The sequence below is a fragment of the Primulina eburnea genome, chromosome 15, assembly GCF_022965805.1.
Source record: "Primulina eburnea isolate SZY01 chromosome 15, ASM2296580v1, whole genome shotgun sequence".
Lineage (NCBI taxonomy): Eukaryota > Viridiplantae > Streptophyta > Magnoliopsida > Lamiales > Gesneriaceae > Primulina > Primulina eburnea.
The window spans coordinates 1,393,409-1,419,007 of record NC_133115.1 but is presented as its reverse complement, the minus strand read 5'-3'; the positions used below and the strand labels follow the sequence as shown (position 1 = coordinate 1,419,007).

The window sequence follows — 25,599 nt, the reverse complement described above, 5'->3', positions numbered from 1 at the left end:
TATAATTTTTATTTATTGATTTCATTTATGTTCAATAAAAGCTCGATTAATCTTATGAACCATGAATGTATTCGTTTGATAAAACTGGAACTTGACTCGATCACTCCCTAATTGCATTCCTCAAATTAAATGTTATAATCCAAATACGATATTAATGTTTTCCAGAGGAAAAAAAAATAAAAACTGATTAATTTATTGAAATAATAAATTCATTATTTCAATTTTCACCCTATATTAACATCGAAAGTTAAAAATAAATTCAATATCAGGAACATACAGATTCATAGGAAACTCGGAGAAAAGAAAAAGCGACGAAAAAATTAGGAGAATTTGACACAATCTGACACTAAATACAGGTAAAGGGGGGCACAAAGAGCAAGATCCTCCACTCGAGCGATGATGGGTAGGTACATATTTTCAAGAAGATGATTCAACAGCATGAGATGAGGCTGGACAAATAAACAATCTGAAGAACAAGACAAGCTTCTTTTCTTCAACTTTATTTAGGTGTTCAGAATAAGACAGCTAAAACCATTGTTTATCACAGTCTATACACAATGAGAACCGCAGATGAAATCAATTAACTAAAGAAAACTTTATCGGATCGCCATGCAGCATGAAGAAGTGACTACAACTACACACTAGGTTCCGTACCGGGAAATTAGTCTAATGCCGCTATTCAGAACAAAAAGATTTGCATATCAAAAAGAAAAGTGTGACTGAGATAATCCGACGAGAAAGAACATTTAGCATTTTAGTATTCCAGCCCAGTGAGTGAAGGAATACATAATCTAATAAGCTGAAATGCTTCCAAAGATCAACATTTGAGATTGGGGACGTCTCGAATCATCTGCAGAAGAGGAGAGAATAATATCAAAGAAATAAACGTGTGGTGAGTATGAAAATAGTTATCAACATATGGAGCATCCTACAGAGAATCTAAACGATTCACATACACTGTCCTATAAAAGCGCGTGGAAGCACTACAAGATATGCTTGATTGAGACCAAAAGTAGATTTTTCCCGTCCTTTTTCACATCTAAGAGTTTTGACTCCTGGAAGCTTATGCACATGAGCACTCAAAAAACCGATTTTTTAATTATTGGAATAGGGAACATATCAATAACTCAGCTTCACATAGTAAGCTGCTCACAAACTAGTCTAACAGACAACATGATTATGGAGCAACTTCCAAAACACAATATAAACGCACTTTAAGCTCATTCATTTCCAATGGCAACTTGTGTTTAGTATAATCTGCTTTGACATTTTTAAGATACCAAACAATATGTACAAATGAATATCTAAAAACAACATTTATGTACAAAAAATGCAACATAAGTTGTCAGACATGTCCATTCCAGAACATGTCCACAGCAGTACTTATATATATCAGAATCTGTCAACTTTACTTATTTATATATAACGTGTACACCAATAAACAAACAAAGCTGCTACTATTGTTAATATTACAGCCTAAAAAAAGAGTCCATATTACAACAGAATCATACCTGTTTCATCGAAGTCTATGGCAATGCATGGAAACGAATTACATAATGAAACAAGATAACATAGAGAAACAAGAATCAACGAAAGGCAGGTCCACTCTCTTCGTCATCAATTCTTCACAAAAGCGTTTAAAATTTATGTGGTCACATCTTGATTTTCTATGGTGGGCAATCACACAGTTAATATTTTTAATCAGGAGAAGAACTCTCAAGATTATTGCTCAGATGGCCAGTCATGGTTTGAATCTAAATATCCTGTAATTTTTTCAGTGTTCCACAAGCAGTTGCAACCAAAGAAAAAAACAGGAAAACTATGAAACACAAGGACATAAAAAATCAGATTAGTTACGCGAGTAACAAAATTTCACTAAGGTAAGTTGATCACAGTAATAAAAATCAGCCTGAAAAAACAAATTGGTAAGAATAGAGAAGTAGATGACAATGCACCACGCACGTTTGTTTTTACTGATGAAGGTTGATTGTCCTCAATTCTGAATCAGAATGCAGATTAGCTTCAACAGCTGAGCCAGAGTGGGAGCCTTTCGTCCTCTTGACATACTTAAAAAAATACCGGTCGAGTTCTTCATCGTTGCCACCAAGTGGCAAACTTAACTCGCCATCACATTTTTCAGAATACCCAGCATGCAAGTCAATTAAGCAAGGTGCAAAATCCTGTTTTTCACTTAGAAAAGCATCAGAAACTGGTCCAGTCAAACCAGATTTAGTACATTTTATCCTCTTACTGTACTTCACAAAGTACCGGTGACTCTCTGCATTGCAACTCCTGTCTGGCAAAATTACCATCTCACCACACTTGAAACCACGATCAGTCCTGGTATACTTCAGATTATAGCGGTCATTTTCAGCATCGCAATTTCCAATTGGCAATTTTACCTCAGTATTGCACCTGGCAACACAAACAGTCCCCGAATCAACCAAAGGCAACTCATGTGTTATATCATCTGATTGATGACTCTGAGATTCAAATGTAGCTCTTCGATTGTCAAAGGAGCTGCATTCTACCCTGCCATTTCCTTTGCATGCTGTCTGTCTGTATCTAGTTCGCTGGTAAACTACAGGATCTTGTCCAAATCTATTTATATTGATACAAGGACCACTTTGATCCGAACTGACACAAACTAAAATCTCCCAAATATCACTATTCCACCTGATAGGTCTTCCAGTCCCAGAATCCTCCAGCTGTAACTTGAAATTCATCTGTTCGGGCAGGGTAGAGTCGTTAGACCTAATTTCCTGCCATGTCTTTCTCTTTTTCTCCCGCTTGTACATTAATGGCCCTACTGCTAATTCATTAGCATCAGAATACAAATTCTTCTTGTCAGTCCAAGTATTTCTTTCAACCTCTGCACTATTAGCACTCTGATCTTCACTTTGATCTCCCCCTGTAACTAATCTCTTACATGTTAAAACATTCATCAAATTACCATTTTTCAAGTCGCCGGAACACGAATTCACCTGGCACTTATCCCTCAATATCCTCGGAGAACTATTCATCGCTCTATGCAATCTAAAAGCCAACTCTGCATCACCAACAACCTTAATTTTTCCGCTGCAATCTGAACTCGCATCCTTCTGTTCGTCCATATCTTTCTTTCTCACAAAATCAAAAGTGAGCTTCCCATTATTTGCAGTATTCTTGGCGACTGTGGCCTTCTTCAATGCCTGATCTTTGTCATTTATTGCCATCTTCACCTTCTCAACGTGACCGTAAGAATCCTTCACAGGCGTCTCCGAGGAATCCTTAGCTTCACTATTGTGTTTGGACGCGTCTTTATCCTCGCTCCTCCCACAAGTCCTAATCGAATTCTTAAGTGAATCCGGAACCCAACAATCGACGCAAACCCTAAAACCCAAATCTACGCCCAAATAGCAAAACGGCGCGCAAGTCCTGTATTCCCCGGCACAATCTTTATGAATTTTACGCTGACACACACAACATCTGAAAAGATTACCCGAATGCTCCGTTTCTTTGAAGCAGTAAGGGCATACTTGACCCGAATTGAGCTTCTTGCGGCATTTCCTGCAAAGGAGGACGATGCGCCAAATGCTGTCCAAGGGTTGCAGGCGATCCTTGGGATTTGTGTGGTTGATTCGGCGGCCACAGCAATGGCAATCGGATAAATTGGGCTGGTCTCTGGTCCTCTTTTCGGTCAGCGGAATTGTGGTGGTCGAGGAAGACGAAGCGGAGTTGAGAGGAGCGGCTACGGGCTTGGGCTTCGGATCGGTTCTGAGAAGCTTTCGCAGAGGGGAAGGAGAATGAGGAGAAGGCGAGGGTGCCATCTCCTGATTTCGGTGCGCTCTTGTTTTGGGATTATAATTGAACCAAATCAAGATTATCTGTTTGCTAAATAGTAAATCAAATCATTACAAATTAAAACAAACAAACAAACCCAAACCTAAATCTTTGGTTTGATCAGCTTGATTTCAATCATTGGTTTTAAACTTTGTTTTTAAAAAATAATCTTGATTTTTTTATTCCGAAAAAATATATATCTTAAAGCAAAAGTTTGTGTGAGACGATCTCACAGGTCGTAATTGTGAGACGGATCTCTTATTTAGGTCATTCATAAAAAATTATTATTTTTATGATAAGAGTATTAATTTTATTGTGAATATTAGTAAGGTTACTTATCTCGCAGATAAAAATTTATAAAACCGTCTTACAAGTGACTACTCATATCTTAAACATAATAAACAATTTATTGTTAATATACTGATTAATGAATAAAATATTTTGTATGTGATTTTTTGTATTTTGTTTAGAATTCGTCCAAGAAAACCATTTTTCCAAACCTGTTCATAAAATATAGTTTCCACACATTTGTTTTAGTAAACAAACCCATACGATTTTGAGGAATCATAATGGCAATTTTTTTTAATCTGATTGATATTTTCAAAATTACCCAGTTATCCACTCAACTTAATGAACTCTGCCTAATCTTTTGTTTCTGTTTGATCAAAATTATACTTTTGTTTTATCTTCTGAATTATGAAATTAGAGTAAACGATTTCTACGAGAAACCAAAAATGGATAATAAAAAAATTCAATGGTAAAAACACACACAAATGACTGCATAAAAATTGTGCACATAAATGAGTTTGACGCAAACGTTAGTTTTGCGAGAGACTGATTTCGAAGATATCATGAATAGCAAAAGCAAACTATTGATTCAATATAAAGCCATTGTATTTTATTCATCAAGCAAGTCTCCATCTATCAAAAAAATTCCATCCAGTTGGGTTGCAAACAAAGCATCATTGCGTTTCTTGTGAGAAACAAAAGAACTGAACCGCTTGGTTTTGGTGCATCCATCAGCTCAGTTATCCCATCATTTGAGATGAGTAAATAGCTTAGTAGCGACCTGCACACAGAAAATTTTCAACAGGAAATTAACAAAAATGCCATGCTCCAAAAATACGAGGGAAAGAGGCTTACGCATTTGTCGACACATCGCCAATAATCGAAATATTGCCCAGTGCAGTGCTTGTGACCAGATTCGTCCCCTTGAATTCTTTTAGCACATGCCTGCCAAATATTCAGGCGATTAACATAGTCTGTAACACCACAGATTGGGTAGCGTGTGCCATATAACCAATGAAGCAGACCACTAATCATGAAGGAAAAATATTGGAGAAATAATGGAAATATTGCCTTCCGTTAAAAAATAGATACACTCCGACATGGTTAAACTGAGAGTGAACTACGAACTGCTATATGATAAAATCATCCGTCCATATCACTGAAAGGGTTTATTTCATGCCAGAATGCATGCTTGTAAAAGAGATTTTTTTTTTTTGCTACACATTACTTGATGATAATAGGAGTAGGCAGATTAAAAAAAGGACAACTAAAACTCGTCAAAATCAATTAGGAATGTAATTGAGGAAATAATTAGTTCCACAGTTCAACCGCAGAAGCCATGTTATTTGAAGATTGTATAGAATGAGCAAATGATCCATGACAGGCAATTGAAGGACAGTCTAGAACACAACCAAATTAACCAGGACTCTTAGTTACATACAGGAAATTTTGACACTATCTTCAACAAGAGAATGCCAATGGTTATGCATCAATTCTGACCATCAAGATTGATATGGGTGTCCAACAGTATTCTCATCACACAAAGCAATTTCTTTCTTATTATTATTAAAAAAATATTCCACTATTAATAGCATAATATATCAATGTCATAGAATCATGGAAACACGTTCTACTCAATATGAGAAAGGACATGAAGTATCCATTTTTAGAACTTTTCTTACACTCCAACATAACTCAAATCAATAAATAGTGACGTTCAATTTAATAAAGAGAATGATGGCATTTGGTTGGCCTCTCAACTCATCTCAAAAGTTACAAAAAAAATACTGGAAATTTTTTAAGTGTCGTGTGGATATAAATCTGTGAAAGCAAATGCGATGTGTTTGAAATGTTACTGTTAAAATAAAAATTTACTCATTCTCAAAAGAAAAATTTTGGGAGAAGTTTTCTAATGTATTGATCAAATAATTTTTAAGTCTAGGTTAGAGGAGCTTGAGATCCCAAACAAACAGAGATTTTACTTTTCATTAACAAAAGTGGCAGAGAAAATACAGTGTATGATTTTGTTATTCTGAATCCTGAATACTAAATTTGTTCAATGGCTCCACTTATTTGATATTCCTTGAGAGTTCTCCAAAGCTGATCTGCGGGAATTCAATCCCCATTGGCCATATCCAATCATCACTGAGATCGTTCCAACCAAGGTAATAATTCACAGGTTCACCAATTCATTTTTCTGCTCAACAGGATTTATCCCAAGAGGACTCCCATTTTTACAAGTTTCAATAGTTCTACTTACCAGACAAAATGTGCAAAAAGAGACATCTAGATATCACCCCGAATGTAGTCAAGCTGATTGATCTTTTCACAATCAAGAAAACAAATGCATAAATTAAATAGCAGTGACCGTACTAAAACTTGATCCTTGCGAACATTGAAGTGCATATTAATATTATTTTGTAGCAAGACAAAGGCAAGCATTGTTTGCAATATAACATTTAACAATAGTCTGAACTTCAAAAGCAAGCACTGTTTGTAACATAACATTTAACAATAGTCTGAACTTCAAATATACTGTTTCAGAAAGAGAAAAAAAAGAGAGGATGATATCAATTAAACTATAATTGCGTGCACAATACCTAATAAAGTACAAGTACCCTGCATTGTGTTTATGATCTAATTTTTGTTTACCAAGCATACATACCCATGCACGCACATGAGTCATGACCAACACAAACTCCAGATTACTTTTAAATTTAAAAAACCTCATTTTTCTCCAGGATAAGACAATAGCAAGGATGCTAAATTCATTTCCAACTCAGGGAATAAGTCAATTTTGAATTGGCATTTGTGCAAAAGGTTATCAAAGCATAGATGATATTATGACAATAGTGATGTCTGAGCATGTCTAAAACACAACAGCAAGGCCTTTGCGCACTCAGAGATGCCAGAATAGTAAAACTACTCTATCTTTATTGATAAGGAAAATGCTGCAATCAAATATGCTAAGCCCCAAAACAAGAAAATAAAGGAATAACCGAAAATTCAATAACAAATAAAATGTTGAGTTAATTTTTGTTGAGTTAAATTAACTTCAACTAAAATCACCTGATATTCCTTCAGTGGCCTTGTACATGGCGCCTTACATCGATCTTCGAATTCCTTCTTCGGATCTACAGGCTCTTCGTCCGACCTAAATGACACAAATACATGAAAGAGTTTAGAAAAGGGGTGCTACTCCTCTAATTCAGAAAAACACATAAATACTAAGCAATCTGCTTGCTAATGTACGAAAACATTTCTAAAGTAAGAAAGAATTACAGTTTCCAAGCATGTGTGTTGGCTTGGTGATGAGACAGAAAGAAGATTCCCTTAATTTATTTTGAGAAAGAAATAAAATTAATCGTCCAGAGATAAGCTAAGCCTCTTTAGAAAAGCTAAATGTATAGTCTCGGCAAATAGACAATGATTTTCATAAAATTGTGAAAGTACATTACTTCTAAAAAATAAATAAAATCACGGGGCAAGCAGGATACAAGCCAAAACTAAGGATGATCCAAGGATGTATATTGGTCAAGAATCAAGATCCATCACCAACTAATGATAAAAGGGTATAGTTGCTTCCAAACTGGATGGGCATCTTTATGGGTGGAGACCGAGGAATGAGCAGATCAATGGACTTGAGTAAAGGTCCTAATAATATAAGTATATCCACAAATTACAATAACTTGGCTTTATCACAAGAAACTTGGCCTCTGGCTTTCACACCAACGCCCAATGGCATCGAGAAATACAAACAACACACACTAAACGACAAGAAAAATCTTACCTTTACAGACCAGTTTTTAAGAATCTCACTAAGTTTATATGCTTCAAGAAAGGGAATTATTAAAAAAAAAACCTCCAATATCAACTGTGGCAGGCAGGACATGCTTTGGTAATATGGATCGATAAATAAGGAACATATATATAAAAAAAAACTTTAACAATAAATATAAGGGGGAAAAAAACATAAGACTTACATGTTAAAGCAACAGAAAACTATCTAGCGAGAGAACCTGCAAAAAAATTCGGCCAAATTCAATCGATCTTGCAATCGAAAATGTGGCTGAAGTTAAAACGGCAATTGAGAGATCTTACAGGCAAGATAAGATCTAAAATGTGAACGTGAAATTAGTGTCTTACCGGTGGATGCGGGCGGCGGAGCCTAGTGGAGGTGCGACGCAAGCCGGAGACGGGAGAATGGTCAGTGTAAATTGAAGAAATTGGGGGTTTAGGTTTAGGAATGTCCCTCAACCAATCAGCGTGCTCGAAACTTCCCAAAAATCGAGTGACATGATTTCGGGGCGAACCGGAATCGAGGATTTACGATTCGGTTTTAGTCCATACAAAAGTCGAATAATCATACCACCTACGACTTTAGTTTCAGTTTTTATCCAAAAAAAATAAGAAATTGGAACAGGGACCATAGATTCTTTAAACTAGTCACTTGCACATTATACGTGTGTATATAATCTTTTTTATTATTATCGATGAACTAAAGTGAAATTTCTACAAATTATGGAGGGACCAAATTGATATTTGAATTGTTGAAATAAAAAATATAAAAATAAAAGTGTGTTGAAATTTTTTAAAAAAAAACCTTTTAGTAGGCAAAAACTTGTAAAGACAGTCTCACGGGTCTATTTTGTGAGACGGATCTCTTATTTAGGTTATCTATAAAAAAAAAAATATTTTTTATGCTAAGAGTATTACTTTTTACTGTAAATATCGGTAGGTTGATTCATCTCGATGATAAAGATTCATGAGATCGTCTCACAAGAGACCTACTCAAATTAGTATCATATAAGGGTAAAGTTTGAAGAAAAATTTGGTGTCCTTTTTAAGTAGTTACTATCATGTCTTCAATTTTAATAAAAAACAAATAAATTTAGAATTTTTTTTTTAGAAATATTTATTTATTTTTAATACCAATGGTCGAATGAGAACGAATCACGCCGCAGGGCAGTGATGACTCAGAGATTAAATAGTAGCAATGAATAATGATAATGGATGGATCCAGCCATAGTTTTTCTATGTAAAAAATAAATAAAAAAAAATCATGTTGAATGAGATGGAGAAAAAAACTGATGTCCTTCTTAAGTAGTTATTAATCACTCTCAATTTACTAATCATTCTGTAATTGTATCATGAGTGTGTCTCATGTGAAACCATCTCACGGATCTTAATCTGTGAGACGGGTCAACCATACTCATATTCACAATAAAAAATAATACTCTTAGCTTAAAAGATAATACTTTTTCATGGATAATCCATTTAAGAGATCCGTCTCACAAATATGACCCGTGAGACCGTCTCACACAAACGCTATTTTTCAAAATTGTTCTCGATCTTCTACCTATACATTAAATATTTGTATTTTTTCTCATTTTATCAATTTTTTTTTCTTTTTTTTGTTAAAAAAAACTGTACAAGCATGCAATACATACACATACTAGTTTATTATATTATAATTATTTATTATTGCTGCAAATGTTATAAAAATTTATCACCATAGGTTTTTAAGCAAAAATTGAATTCATGTGCAAATTTCGAGATAAATAATCTGTATTGTACGTAAATACATTTTAGTCAATTTGACACATGACCAATTGAGAAATTTATGTTTTTTGTCATATATTTTTTATTTTCAAAGTTCTCTGTGAATTATGTTATCAAATTTCAATTTTAATCTTTTATTTCTTTTCTAATTTAATCAATTTCCCGTCACGACGTTGATGTAGAACTAATGCAGTCATCAGCATTCTCGATTAAAAATGACTACAATTTCCAAAACTCGAAAGATGAAAGACTGAATAGACTTAAATTTGATAATATAAATAACCAAAATCATAAAACGACGACCAAAATATGAACATATATATACCAATTTGATGATTAAGCAAATCCAAGATATAATTAGATTGCTCAATTATCTAAGAAGATACACCCATCAAATTCCCAACAAAATTATAGATAGTAATAAATCCGTTTACAGAAATATTGATCTCAATGAATTGAATACCATCAAAAGCAAATATCGAAAGATTCAAGGGACTAATTTTTTTAAAAAAGGAAAAAATATTAATTATAATAAATAAAAATATCCTCCTCAAGCAGTAGCCTTGGTGGATTTCTCCTCCGATTCGGACGCAGCGACTGGTTCTGGGATCGGAACTGGTTCAGGCCTTGATTCTTCTTCTTCAATCTCGTTCTCTGGAACTGTTGTCGCTTTGGAGCTCCCCTCGGGTTCTTTTGGTGCTTCCTCCTGCGTTCATTAATGACATCAATTAATATATTATTGAGTTGGAGCGAGTGGCGGAGTCAGAGATATGGCTCTGTCCGGACTGAAATTTTAAACTTTTAAAATTTTAAATTGATCTACTCAAACTAATATCATATTAGTTCAAAATTTACATTGACATTATTTTAAAAAAAACTGCACCACCTCCGCCCCTGATCCGAGCACACTACGTATGTGTAATATATATGTTTCTATATAAATTTTTATATATTTTTCTTATAAAACATTTTAATAATTTATATTTAATTTTATTTAAAAACGCAAGATAAATCACGTCTTAAAATTTTGGATAGGATTTTTAGTTGGTTTTATTGTTACCAAATTTCCATGAAAATGTGAAGAAGGCAGATGCGATATTGAAAAGGTAATTTCTCCAAAAAGTGATAAATAATTCGTATCATTTTAATTTTGACAAACGGGAATGAATTTACTTCAAATGATTGGATAAATCAATAAGAAACTAGCACATTTAGATTAAATGAATAAACAATAGCATGATACTATAATATTTTTAGAAAATGAAAAAAAATTAATAACGAATATTTGAATTAAAAAAAAATATAATTACCTCAACAAGAAAATTTCTGAGAGACTGGCTGTTATCGTTTTCCACCACCACCACCATCTTCTCTTCCTCTACCTTGGTCTCCTCCGCTTCCGTCGTGTTGGTGGGGACTAGCGTCTCCTCCTTCGGCTGTTCTGGCGGTGGTTCGACGGTGACTTCACCTCTCATGGCCTTCGGCACACTAGCACAAGCACCCATTTTTCTATTACGAAGCAAAATTCTTGATTGATTTTTTTTCAGAGGGAGTTGTGTACTATAGAGACGTTGGATATATATATCCTATTTAGGGTTCGCTTGATCGTGTATCGTTTCCAAAACTCAATGCCTCAAAGAAGATTAATTGTTGCCCAATGGTTTGAACATAATGTTATAATTCTTTTTAATTTTTTTGATACATTGAATGTTCGATTTCTAAGGTAGGAAAGTGGATGGCCACCGGAGATTCTTTCCTCGTATTACTAATTAAATTGTATTTGTTTCCATAAATCAAATCCTAGCATTAGGTACTTGTGCTCCAAGTTTTTATAATCTGATCGACGTGTAGAAATAAATATTTTATTTTCCCCTAACCAACTCTCTAAATCCATCATTTAAAATTTTAATTTAATTCGATTTTATAATCAAATATAAATTTTTTACTAAAGAATATCATCAAATTCAATGATATTATCTCTTGATTATTGTAATTATTAATATTTGAATAATATCCCAAAAATAAATAACTGGATTTTTTCTAAGTATCCATACAAATTAAATCAGAACAATGTATCTGTATTTGTCAATTTTTATTTAATTTTTTTTATAGATTGTATATAGTATAGTGTGATGTATTATATCTAAATACATCTATTTTATATAAAATCTTAAATTTTCATTTTGTATGGTAATGAGTAAAATATGTATTTTAATTAAAGTTAAATCTTATGTATTTTATTTTATTAAATTTCATTAAAAAAAGTATCAAAATTTGACTATTAATGTATATTGATCGGGATTTAATAAACGTTGTTGAGTTAAGCGTGCATGAGTGAGAGTAGTACTGTGATGGATGACCTCATAGGAAGTTTTCTTGTGTCAAGCTGCTGACATTGCGCTGCTTGATTAGGTTGGCTAGGTGAGTCATAAAAGAGTGACGTCAGACCTTAATAGGTAATAATGTTTATGCTGAGTACAGGGAAACAGTAGGTAAAAAGTAAGATTGATCTATTAAGGATATGAGACAGTACCAATAAATAGACACGTACATCTCCAGACTCATGTGCCTAATTGCCCGACTCATTAACATCCAATTAGGTGCATTCTGCACAGTTACAAGTATAAGGAAATAAAATAGTGTCTTGACTAATAGTTATAACTTTTGACTTAACGATTAGCGTTTGATCCTACCAATTTTTATAATCAAATATAAATTTTTTACTAGAGAATTTCATCAAATTCAATGATATTATCTCTTGATTATTGTAATTATTAATTATTTGAATAATATCCCAAAAATAAATAATTGGAATTTTCTAAGTATCCATAAAAATTAAATCAGAACATTGTATCTGTATTCGTCAATTTTTTATTTAATTTTTTTTTATGGATTGTATATAATATAGTCCGATGTATTATATCTAAATACACATATTTTATATAAAATCTTAAATTTTCATTTTTTATGGTAATGAGTAAAATATGTATTTTAATTAAAGTAAAATCTTATGTATTTTATTTTATTAAATGTCATAAAAAAATTATCAAAATTTGACTATTAATGTATGTTGATCGGGTTTTAATAAACGTTGTTGAGTTAAGCGTGCATGAGTGAGAATAATACTGTGATGGGTGACCTCTTAGGAAGTTCTCGTGCGTCAAGCTGCTGATGTTGTGCCGCTTGATCTGGTTGGATATGTGAGCCATAAAAGATTGACTCCAGATCTTAATAGGTAATAATGTCTCTGCTGAGTACAGGGCCAGCGGTAGGTAAAAAGTAAGACTGATCTATAAGAGATATACGACATCAGCAATAGATAGACACACACATCTCCAGACTCGTGTGTCTAATTGCCCGACTCATTAACACCCAATTAGGCGTATTTTACACCGCCACAAGTATAAGAAAATAAAATAATGTCTTAACTAATAGCTATAAAATTTGACTTAATGGTAAGCGTGTGATCCTAACAAACGTTATATTTCAGTGTGCTATTTAACACATGCAAGTCGGACGAGAAGTGATGTTTCCAGTGGCGGACGTGTGAGTAACGCGTAAGAACCTGCCCTTGGAAAGTTCATCAAGTTTTTTTTTTTTTACTCAAATAGAGTAGGTAAAAATGGCAAATTTTTTTAAAGATTATTAACAATAAAAACCATTCTGGAAAAATTAAGAAAACCACCAAAAATCTTCCCTGTCTTTTTTTTTTTTAAATCAAATCCCCATATATTAGTGATAGCTTTATATTTTCACGTAAACTTGTTAAATATTTTTAATTTCATACTTTGAAATAGTTAAAAAAAATTAATTTTTTACATAAATGAATTTTATATCTTATACCAAGTTTATAAATAACCCAACTATCAACTATGGGCAGAACGAGTGGTCCAACTATGAGCAGTCCAATACATAATGACGAAACTTGAGCTCTGAAATAATGTTAATATTGGAACTTTGAGCAAGCTTTTGGGGTTGAGCTAGATCCAAGTCTCAATCATTTGATTGTTTTTTTAAAAAAATTGTTCGAGTTTGGATCAAATTCGATTCTTTTGATAATAAATTAAATATTTTTTTCAAAAATATTATTTCCCAAATTTATAATTATTTATTTATTAAATATTAGGTCTCAAATCGAAATCTGGTATTCCGGACCTTTAATTATTTATTAAATATTAGGTCTCATAACCGTATGGGTGATCATGTTGCGGTTTTGCGGGTTTTATAAAAAATTCAAACTGAATTGCCATATGCGGTCGGTTAGTATTTTGAAAAATTATTCCGGTTTTACATAAAAAAATTAGCATTACGGTTTTGAACGGTTGCGATTGGTTTACGGTTTTTTTAATGAAAAATATTAGAGCATATATTCTAATTTATTTGAAAACAAAAAAAATATATTGTCTTTAAATATAAAATATTGTTCAAAGCATATAAAGATCAAAATAGATAAAACAATAATCAAGATTCAAAACTAAGTTAATAATTTAACATCACAACACATTCACAACAAAAATGACATTTACACTATTTTTTTTTTATTTTCGAACTTCAAACAAAATATTGTAGCAAAAGAAATAAATACTTTAATAAAACATTAATATGAAGAATAATTAAGAAAAAGATAAGTTTTATTTGTAAGAATAATAATTTTGACCATAGTTGTGATATAATGAATGATGACTTCTTTATTTAAATATGTTGTTTACAAATTATTATAATTCTAGGCCCAATATTATGGCTAGTGGTTTAGGCGGTGCGGTTTGGTTTGATGCGGTTCTTGGAAAAAAAATAATCGCACCGCGTGTGCGGTTTGGTTACGATTAATATCGTGATTTTTATAAAATATTATGAAAAGCGATGCGATGCGCTTGAGACAGCTCGGACGATTAATAAAAAAATTTGATCATCCTACCAAGGGTATAACACGCAAAGGTATGGACAAATAATGATTAATGTGCGGTGGAGAGTTGGCGCCATCCCATTAAAAGATGGGGGTAAGCATTTCAAAAAGCGGAACTTTACACTAAAATAAGAGAACACAAAATAAATCGGGACACGATAACGATGGAGAAGATGGTGATAGCGCTTGTGGTTCTGCTGCTGATTTCAGCTCATATGGAGGGGGTCAAGCCCGACGCCTCCGACTGTTACGATGCCTGCTCCACGGCCTGCGTCAATCCCCAAAAACGTAAATCTCATATCGATCGATCTCAAATTGTTTTACTAGCTAGGAATATACATAATTCGTACGAAACTTTAGTTTTTAAATCCTTTTGATTTCAATGTTTCAGCTCGGGAGTCGGCTAGGTGCGACCGCAAGTGCTCGATCAGATGCAGTCCAGGTGCGCGCTACTGAGATTAGCATGATTGTTCCATAAAATCCTTGATTCATTTATTTTGTTGTTTAATCATACTTAGACATGTTTAACCGTTTCGGAGTAGATCCGGATCCACCAGTGCCGAAACCGGTAAGAACCTGTCCACAACCGGTTCCGATTCGGTTCACGTAGTTAATGGATCCGTTCCGGATCGGTTCCAACATGTTCTGAGTTTTTTTTAAAAAAACTAATAGGGTTTGTAACTTGACCCAACGACTGTTTTCAATTTTTTTTTTTACAGCTTTTTGTTCATGTTCTTACCGGATCCAATCGGTAATAGGTTCTATAAGGTCATCTCTAACCCATAAATCTATTTTGGTGTAGTTTACGTACCAAAATAGTGCAGTTTCTGCACCAAATATAACATTCATCTCCAACTCATTTACTTCAAATTTTACATCAAAAGAATATTCTCGAAATATTCTTTTTATTTTACATATATTAATTATTATTTTTCATTTAATATATTTATAATTATAACTAAGATTTATTATTAATAAACTTATATTTGAATTTATAATTTAATTAAACATTTGTATTTATAATTATATGTATTATAAATCATTAAATCAAGTTAGTCTTTAATTAATAATAATTAACGTAAATAAGTATTTTAAAAATCAACAATTATTAATTTTAAATTTATATAATTAAATATTTAATTATTAAAATTTTAAATAAATATCATACTTTTATTTAATAATATTTATAATAAATGCAAATAAAAAAATCAAAAAAAAAAAGAAACATACCTCTGCGCCAAGGAGTGGGCCCGTTGGAGAAGAAAAGCTGCACCATTTTGGTGTTTTTGCACCAAAATGGTGCAGCGTTGGAGATGGCCTAAGTGAAAAACCGCCCTTATCCATTTGCTAATGGATCTGAGGTGGTTCCAGAATCGGTTACATTGAACCGGTTTCGGTTCCAGGTCGAACTGTATGTCTATAGATGGACTCGGTTATAGATCCTAGAACTCAAATTAGAAGAAGAAAAGTAAAACTATACATGTTACCACAAAATAGGAGAATTATATATTTTTTCAAGTAGCTTGCATTTTTTGGTTACATTATCGATCAACTCACGATCTTAACTTATTGGTCTGTATTTTTTTTTCAATTTTAATCATCTGTCATTAAGAATATAGAGGTGCCATCAAAAAATCCTCGATACAACGTCAATCGTCAGTATTCCTATGAAAAAGAGATTAAACTGTGGACAATGAAAAACATGACGTTTTAATCATAGTTGTTAAAGGCGCGCCTGAGGCGCTAGGCGGCGCTTCAGCGCCTCAGATGACCACCAGGCGACGTGCATGGCTGGGCGAGCGCCTTTAGCGCCTGAGGCGCGCCTTTCTCCAGGCGACGGGCGGTCCAGGCGTTCCGCCTCTTTGCAGCAGGCTTCTCTTTTATTTTTTAATGACCCAAAGCCCAATTAAATAAGCCCATAACTAATTTCAGCCCATAAGTAATTTATTTTAAAAAAATATCCTAGTTCGCATGTCGATACGTATTCCTACAATCGTCCAAAGGCCCGCCGATTGAAGCTTCACGCTGCGCACCAATCTCTTTCTGCCGATTGAAGCTTCTGCGCAGTGCGCACCATCTCTTTCTCTCTGGTTTTTTGTTTGTCATCGAGTCAATCCACTCTAGCTGTAGGTCTTGTTCATTATAGTTTCTGGTTTTTTGTTTGCGCACCAATGACAGTAAACTTCTGCAGTAAATAGTCGTGGAACTGGGTATTGGTAGGGGAAGTTTAATTGTTGACTACAATGGGGCTGTTTTGATGAATATTTATTTATTTATTTTCTATATTATCGCCTCGTGGCTAGGCGATCGCCTTTTGTCGCCTAGGCGTTCGGGCGCTAGGCAGTGGCTCATCGCCTTGACGTCGCCTAGCGCCTTGACAACTATGGTTTTAATTATAACACTGGTATGCAGGTGCTGAAGACAAAGGGTATTAGAAGTGGAACTCTTGGATGAGTTGGGTGTAGTCGAGAAATAAAGGACAAGAGTTTTGTTTGTTATTAAACAAAATGTAATAGTGTACGTGGTTGCTTGGAATCATGCCACAACTTGTTATGGAAAAGAAACCAATTACTCTGTTGTATTGTTATGTATTTAGTACGTGTCACTTATAATCAATGTTCTAAAAAGCGTGAAGCATCTCGAAGTATGGATGTCGAGCTCCAAGCTTTTCAAACTTAAGCGAGATTAGCACTAGATTTTGCTAACCGTAGAAGCAAAATTTTTGCATAAAATAAATAAGATATAAAACTACCATCAACACTTTCAGAATAGCACGAACCAATTTCAATAGTGTATTCCACATTTAACCATCATCAAAATGAACTAGAGCAGCATTTTTTATTCAAATTCCACAACTAGTAAAAATATCAACTAGATGCATATTCCCTGGACCATCAGCCCCTCCTCAATCTTGGTCATCTGCACTGATCGAATCTAGTGATTTTAAATATTCAACAGGTTTTTTCCGTACATAACAAATAATATATTAAGTGTCGAAAACCTCGTATTGTAATGAAAAGTTAAATACCACAATTTTATCATATTTTGATAAATTATCAATATCTTTATAATATTTATTAAAAAAAACATTTCTTGTGCCAATTAAATTTATTGTAATTAATATCTTAGTTTTTAATTACTAATTATTGGTTGATTTGAAAATAGGGCAAATACAAAAAAGGAATGCCTATTTTTATAAAAAGGAAAACATGTGTTGTTTTTGTTGGACGAAAACTAGATGTTTATGAGAGTTGGGGAGAGGCTCGTCAACAAGTTAATAAATATAGTGGGGTTTTCCACAAGTCATATTGGAGTAGAGAAGAGGCATTGAGATCATTTGATGGACGTATGAAGAAACAGTTTGCTCCAACTGGCGAGAAATGTTCAACCTTAACATCTTACGCAAGTTCGAGTAGAAATCCAAAAGAGTATGAAAAAATTACTCAATTAGTAGATGCTCAAGTAGATGAACACATGAGAATCGGAAAAATGCATTGAAGATGACAGAGATATCTGAGGAACTCAAAGAAATAATTAAATATATGCATCATAGTGATAATTAGAGTTGTTATTGTTATTGATATATTGTCATATTTGTTGCAAATTATTATTTTGAGTTGGAACCGAGCTTGTTTAATATATTATTGAGATGCCAGTTTAAATTAGATGCTGTTCAAGACAATGTATATGTATGTCTATGAAATCTGATTCTATCAGTGTTAAAATAGAAGTTGCATTGACAATTGCTTTAGATTAATTATTCCTAGCCACTTTTTTTCCTTTGGTTTTGTAGGAGCCACTTTTTGTTCTTTGACTTTATAGGAGTTTTTCCCTATGTTCTTGACAGTATTCCTATCTTGTTCAAATAAAATTGATAATCACGGGAAATTTAGGGTCCGCTTCCAGCAAGTGTCACTAATCCAGACGCAGGTTTTGAAATTACCCTGAGCCTGAAATCACAAATAAAATCGTTAGGAAAGGGCCAGGAGGATGTCCTGGCGTAGCCCCTCCGACGCTCAAGTAAGAGACTGAGGATAGGGGGGAGCAGCTAAGGGTGCTGCTGAATACAATATAATGAATTACCTTAACTGAACACTCAAACTTGGTATTTATAGGAGAATACATGAGCCCTTGATGGACCTATCTTCCATTTAGGATTGGGATGAGCCAAAGGTACTAGACCCATCCATGAGGTATCAAAGATATATATTGCATTTTGATAACCAGATTTTTGGTGATCAAGATTTATTGGTTGGTCTCAAGCAGCACACTTGCTATTTTTAGGAGGGAGGAATATGAAAAGCATAGACAGAATCCAATGTATTTTAGCAGAATATGCATGTCGTTTTTTTCGAATGAAAGAGTAGAGAACACCCGTACTTGAGGTTTGAGTTGCAAGAGTAGCTTTCCTTTCAATTGCTTCCGCCTTTGATGGAGTTGCTTTATTTTAAAAGGAAGTTTCATTGTCACACAATACGAAATGATTCTATCCGCCTGAATAGGCTTCTTTCCATAGATAAACTCCTTCCAGTTCTCTCCCTATACTTTATTTGACAGGGGCGGAGCACTCGGTAGGAAAGAGATCACCGGAGTATAGCACAAGATCGCCTTTTCTTGCTGCCATGGGGTCGACCTGTGTCTCATTTAGATTTGAGTTATAATGAGCTCACTGGAGGGCGATACAAGTGTATAAGAAGAGTGTACAAATTAAGTTGTTGAGACAGAGGTGCTATGCTTGTGCTTCAGCTACTCTTTACAATATGATTCAAATGACTTGGTTAGACCTTTCAGTGGTTGTAGCACTGAGCCATGGGCGGAGCTTATTCAGACCCAGTGTGGGCTGTTGCTCACACTGGGTCAAAAAAAATAGTATATATAGGTGGGCCAAAAAAATAATTTTTTAAATAATCTGCTACACCAGCCCTTACCTTAATATTTTCTTTAACTTTGTTTGCAATTCAACTAATTACACAATTCACAAATCACAAATCATTTCTTCCTGATGCGTACGGCCGAATAAATATCACTCCAGTCACCATATTCGTCACTTTTCTAATTTCATTATAGATTGGGCTTCTTACTTAGGTATGTAAAATAGATTTAGGCAAATAATTTTGTTTGTGATAAGATATTACGTTTCAAATTAAAATTTTGAATTAAATATTGCCATGAAATATAAAATAATTTTGTTTATATGTCCAAATTTGTTCAGTTTCCAGTTTTTTTATTTTATATATTTTTTTACTTTTTCCTTTGTCTTGAATGTAGAGGCCTACACTGAATCAAAATTCTAGCTCCCCCTGCACTGAGCCATGTCCTAAATTAAATTGATTTGCAAAAAACATAGTGCATCATAGTGCAAATCATGTCTCGTTTCATAATATAGTTTTTTTTTTTGCAAGACATGAGAATTTGCATCATAGAGCAAATAATGTATGTTAAGACTGATTCAATGGCATGAATAATCCAAGACATAGAAAATATGAGGTAATTACATGACTTACCTATACCTTTAAAAAATAAGGATGAAAATTTGCAGAAAAGAAGCTGATCAACACATATGAGACAGTACACCTTCACCTGAGCATGAACACAAGAACACGTCCAAAATCCAAATTTTCACCTCAGGAACACAAGAACACGTGAAAATGAACAAGAAAATAACAATCCATAAGCATATTAAAATGATCAAACCGCTAAATCCATAACCATTCAAATCCAAGAGAAAAAGAAGAACAACTTCCATAATAAAAGTACAATTCAAACACCACTAATAATGTCACTGCTTGCTTTTTGGATGCTTTCGATGATGCTGCGGCACTCTTTTCATTTCATCATGTTGCACCGAAGGAGATCAACTTGATTCTATCAATGTTTTTTTTTCTTTCTTTTGATCATCCAAGAATGTTGTGAGAACCCGAACTTCCAGCATTTCAGTAGCAATGCAAAGTTTTCAGCAGAAGATGATATTTCAGAAGCTGATACATTTCCAGCAGATTAGAATCCAGCTGCAGACAACAGATAAAATCCAGCAGCAGAAGAGCAAGAATTCCAGCAGACAATTACTGATTCTGTAACGTACCGTACTTTTACTACTCAAAATTTGCGGAAAAATTAAAAATTTTCTTTTAAACTAAAAGGAATGCGGAAATGAAATCAAATACGGTCGTCACTACATCCTTCATCAATAAAAACGTTTGAAATCGACATCACCAATAAAATTTGCTAAAAAGAAACACTTGCTCCAAAAGTCTTGAAATGAAACATAACATCAGAGTATTTTGAACTTGCATAAAAATCGTAAAATAACATGGGCGTAAAAACATAAACTTTGCGGTCCTCGGGTTAGCCTCCCGCTCAGTCCAAGCCTGCCCCTTGGTCGCCACCTCCTGTCTCCTCAACAACATACTCACCTGCATCGATCAAGTCTAGTGAGTCTAAAGACTCAACACGTATAAACTGGAATAACGAGTACTACATAATAAAATCACATTCAACTTTAAAATAGGACATACATAACTTGAACTTGAACTTGCGTATTAAAACTTGAACATACGTACATATATACTTCGACGTGCCATAACTTAAACTTTTCATAAACATGCTGCATACTTGAACATACTTGAACATACATAACTTCATCATTTTGCGTAGAGGATGTTTCAAAGCAAGTGACCCATACATAATAAACGTCTGATCAGACAAACCACAGTACTGGGCTGACAGGGGCGTATCCACTGCCACATACATGAGATCCCTGTTCATAATTTAACAGGCCAGTTGATCCACGTTCATAATTTAACGCTTCACAACCACGATCTAACCCGTTCATAATTTAACGGGCGGATTGGTCCCCGTTCATAATTTAACGCTTTCCAATCCTAACTTCAAACCCGTTCATAATTTAACGGGGTGGAGAGGTCCTCGGCCACGTTCACCGACTTCCAAACCCATTCACTTTTGGTCACAAGACATTTAGCATACCTCAAAAACTTAAAATATTTTCTTTGCACGTCATACATACTTACTTGGCGTTGAGGGATTCGTTGGACTTCGACTGGGGCCGTTGCTGCACATACTAACATAAATTTTTAAATACTTAACTTGCATGTCTTAGACGTAGGTACTCGAGCTCACCACCAAAGTGAATAAGTAGCTTAGGACATTCTAGTTCGCTCAGGACTTGACCTCGCATAATCATCGTACTAAACTATGGCATAAAACCACAAAACAAATCCTATATTTTACATAAATAAATTTTAACCAAGGTGCTAAACCATAATATAAAACCCCGAAGCAAATCTTAAAAAAAAAATAAAAAAAAATAATAATAATTTTTTTTTTTAATTTTTTTTTTTTTTTTTTAAAAGGGTGTACACGGACCCCGTGTAGGGGTCCGTGTACGGGTCCGGGTAGGCTCTGGAATTTCGTATTTTTGAAGGAAACGGACACGGACTCCGTGTAGGGGTCCGGGAAGGGGTCCGGGTAGGCACTGGACTTGAAAACTCACGAAAATTCAATAACTTATTCATTCACCCTTTCAATCCAAGCCTAAGGATCATGAACCAACACCTCTAGACTCATCCTAGGATGTTATTACATTGATTCAAACCCATAAAAACGCCCCAAACGTCCCTAAGCATCAACAATTAATTCCAACACAACAATAACTCGTAATTAGGCATCGTTTCGCTTCCTACGACTTCTATTACATCCCAAGCCAAACCCGACCCGAACGAACCACCAAATAACACCTAAATACATCTCGTAACATATATAAATGCAGTAGCACAAGCCCGGCGATGTCCAACGAAGCCTGCAACAAATAACTTCAAGAACACATTTTACATAAAAGTCGCAGCTTGAGCAGTCCCACGAAAAACGTCATAACTCACTCAATTTTCATCCAAAAATCTCGAATTTTATATCAAAACGAAGCTATCAAAAAGTTCTACAATTTTGTAGTTGAAAGTTATCTCAAATTCTCGACGGAAAAATCGCAGTTCCGAGAGGAACAGCAAGTTACGAGATTTCAGATCTAAAAAGTATTTCAAACGCATTCAAATCAGTTTCCGCTCAAACGACGAACGTCATACATAAATTTTCACGCATAAAAATACACAACGCATACTATGACAAGATCGATGCAGAAAGAACAGAATATACGTGCCTTTTGATGATAAACTTTACCGAAACGGCGATACCGATGCGGGAACGGAGCGAGGCTTGATCCGGGACGAACGTGGCACTAAATTCTTGCAATAAAACTCACGAAAATTGCTGGGAGACTCGAAGAGAAGGGGACGGCTGCTGAATGCTATGGAACCCTAGGTTTCTCTCTTTTTAAAATAATAAAAATCTGATTTTTAAAGCTTGTGTGTGTGTTGTGTGTTTTAGTGTGTGTAAAAACGTGTAAGTGTGTGTTAGTGTGTTTAACGTGTGTGTGGGTCATTAATTAGGAGATAATTTTGCTAAATCAACTAATAAAAATGCTAATAAAAGTTTGACCCACACAAATTTATCAATTAAATTGATACACTCCACTAAACTCTCCTTTTAACCAAAATACATGTACCACCCACTTTAAAAGATTTAAACTCCTAAAATTATTAAGTAACTAATTTAGGCTTTAAAATACTAACTCTTTACAAACTAATTTAAAATGTCCCAAACTCAACTTAAAAATAAAATACCACATTTTTAATTGCTAAAAATCGTCACCGGTCTTTTCCTCGATCCCGCCTCGAATAATCGCCTGAACATAAAACTCAAGAAAAACGTTTAAACATGAATCAACTAAACATATTATAATTTGAAATAATGCAAATTCACAAATCATGAATTAAAACTCAATTTAATGAAATAAACATGCATTAAAATCATTTAATAAAATACATAAAGAATTTAATAACTTGCACGCACGTGGTTCATGTAGACCTCAAATTTTCGGGACGTCACAGATTCAGCTTGGACTTATAACTGAAGCATTAACATAGAATAAAGGCTATTAATGACAGATTATGATCATTAATTGGAAGGCTAACAATCAGATTTCGGTCTATAAATAGCACCCTCAATATCTGAAATTGTTGTTACCAAAATCTTGAGTTATCACTTGAAATTAGAGCTAAGAGAGTGCATATTTCGAAGCTGTAAAAACCAGTAGCGAGGCAAGCAGATTTCCAGACTTCAACCGAAATTCTTGAAGTAAATTACTGTAAGTGGGCTTATGTATTAATATCTTGAAATCAGTTTGTTAATATCTGTTTTAAAGCACAGTTTATGTATGTTTGATTTCTGATATCTGATTTCGAAGCACTGAAACTCCCTAGTCAACTAATGGTAGGAATATATATTCTGAACATTTCATAATTCTGATTCTGACTCTGGTCTCACCCCTTAGAGAAGAGAACATATAGGGGACTGATATCAGTTTAGCTATGAAATTCAATAACGTGCTCAGTGCTTACTAATTCTGATTTCTGTTCCGAAACCTGTGATTTCTGAATTCTGATTTATGTTCTGAAAATAAGAGTTTTCTGTACATTATTGTATTACTATTTCTGTAAAATAGTTTTCGAAATCTGGGAGTTATTCCCGCTCCTGCTTACTGAGTGACAATCATATCACCCACCCACCAAACTCATCTTAGATAAGAGCAAGGAAGAAATATTAGAAGAAGAAGAGCAGATCCAGTTCTGGGACTGGTGAAGAAGACAATTGTTCTCATTTTATGTTTATGTTAATTCCGCTGCATTTATTCAAACACTGTTATGTCTGGTTTTACATTTCCGATGTAAAACATTAGTATTCGAGTTGTAACAGAAAATTGATTTATTCCGTATTATGAATAAAAAGACTGGTTTCTGAATTTTGTACTTCTGAGGCTTATTGTTTTCGAATGTAAATTTGATAGCAACGCCGATGTCAACCAACCCCCGTCCCGGGGCGTGACGAATGCTCTTATATTAGACACGGTTACATAGTTATTTCCGCCTTTCACAATGTCATGTATTTGTTTGTTGACTACTTTATTGGAGTTGCCCCTAATCGTTACTCCGGTTGCACGTTTTTGTATAACCTGTAAACAATCATATAAATCGAATACCTATAAAAAATGATATTGTTACATAAAGCAACTTACATTCATAGCAAAAGGTGGTAACATATAACTTTTTTCTTCTATTTGTTTCATCGCATGTTGCTGCTTTATCAGATATGAATATTTCACCTTAATCCGATATCGTGTTGTTGCCTTGTGTAGTTGCACCAATCTCAACTTCATTGCATGCTTGTGGTGTTGATTTCACCTCACCTATATCGATTTCATTGTAAGCTCGTGGTGCTTCCATTTCATCTTCGTCCATTTCATTGTCTTCTTGTGTTGCCTCATCAAAACCACTTTCTTTACTTATGTAGAAACTTCTTTGGTTATGACCAACTTACCACATCTCCTGCATTTGTTGCTTCGTTTCAAAATTTTCAGCTTTATTTGCCTTGAAGTTTGTAATTCATCAGGTTGTCTTCTTCCCAAATTTAGTTTGCCTAAAAACTCTTTAAAGTGGTGGTAATTGAGGGACTAAATGACATTCAGGCCACAAGGCTGGTCCATCTATAAACAAGATCGATAGCGAATAACACTTTTGTATGCCACAAGCTCCGTATTATCTTTCTTAAACCAAATATCACAGACAACATGTGGACATGGAATTCCGGTCAAATCCTATTTCCTACAACTACAACTCACTGAACTCAGATTATACAAGTCGACAGAGTGTTGCGGTTTAACTCCATGATCTGAAACTGTGTTTCATCAACAATCAACGGACTAAAACCATCTTCATCCTTGCAATTCTTCGCCAACGTTGTTTTAATGTTTGGACAGATCACATCCTCCCACACTTCTCAGCCTTTTCCATGTTCGTCTGAAACCTGGCCATCAACAAATTTCTTAATGTTTCAAACATCTAAATTATTGTCTTTCTCTTACATCTAAAATCTTGTTGTTAAAGCATTCACACATG

General features: G+C 34.2%; 2 protein-coding genes and 1 long non-coding RNA gene across 5 annotated transcripts; 1 reads left to right on the top strand and 2 right to left on the bottom strand.

The window, feature by feature from the left end:
- Positions 1-467: 467 nt before the first annotated feature.
- Positions 468-3,864, bottom strand: LOC140813688 (uncharacterized). Its single transcript, XM_073172327.1, has 2 exons — positions 1,963-3,864; positions 468-850 (listed from the first exon to the last, which is right to left on the bottom strand). The coding sequence occupies exon 1, from the start codon at positions 3,807-3,809 to the stop codon at positions 1,971-1,973; it is 1,839 nt and encodes a 612-aa protein (XP_073028428.1). The 5' UTR covers positions 3,810-3,864; the 3' UTR covers positions 468-850; positions 1,963-1,970.
- Positions 3,865-4,577: 713 nt separating this feature from the next.
- LOC140815030 (cytochrome b-c1 complex subunit 6-like) lies at positions 4,578-8,409 on the bottom strand. 3 transcript variants are annotated; one of them, XM_073174132.1, is made up of 5 exons: positions 8,257-8,409; positions 8,094-8,129; positions 7,180-7,264; positions 4,966-5,055; positions 4,578-4,891 (listed from the first exon to the last, which is right to left on the bottom strand). In XM_073174132.1, coding segments are annotated over exons 2-5 (210 nt in total). In that variant the 5' UTR covers positions 8,096-8,129; positions 8,257-8,409; the 3' UTR covers positions 4,578-4,858. The 3 variants fall into 3 exon arrangements, with proteins under 3 accessions (XP_073030233.1, XP_073030234.1, XP_073030235.1); XM_073174133.1 differs by having other exon boundaries at positions 8,094-8,179; positions 8,257-8,395; XM_073174134.1 differs by having other exon boundaries at positions 8,094-8,160; positions 8,257-8,381.
- Positions 8,410-15,058: 6,649 nt separating this feature from the next.
- LOC140815254 (uncharacterized) lies at positions 15,059-17,034 on the top strand. Its single transcript, XR_012114311.1, has 2 exons — positions 15,059-15,343; positions 15,899-17,034. It is a non-coding gene; the product is annotated as an uncharacterized lncRNA (long non-coding RNA).
- The last annotated feature ends 8,565 nt before the right edge of the window (positions 17,035-25,599 follow it).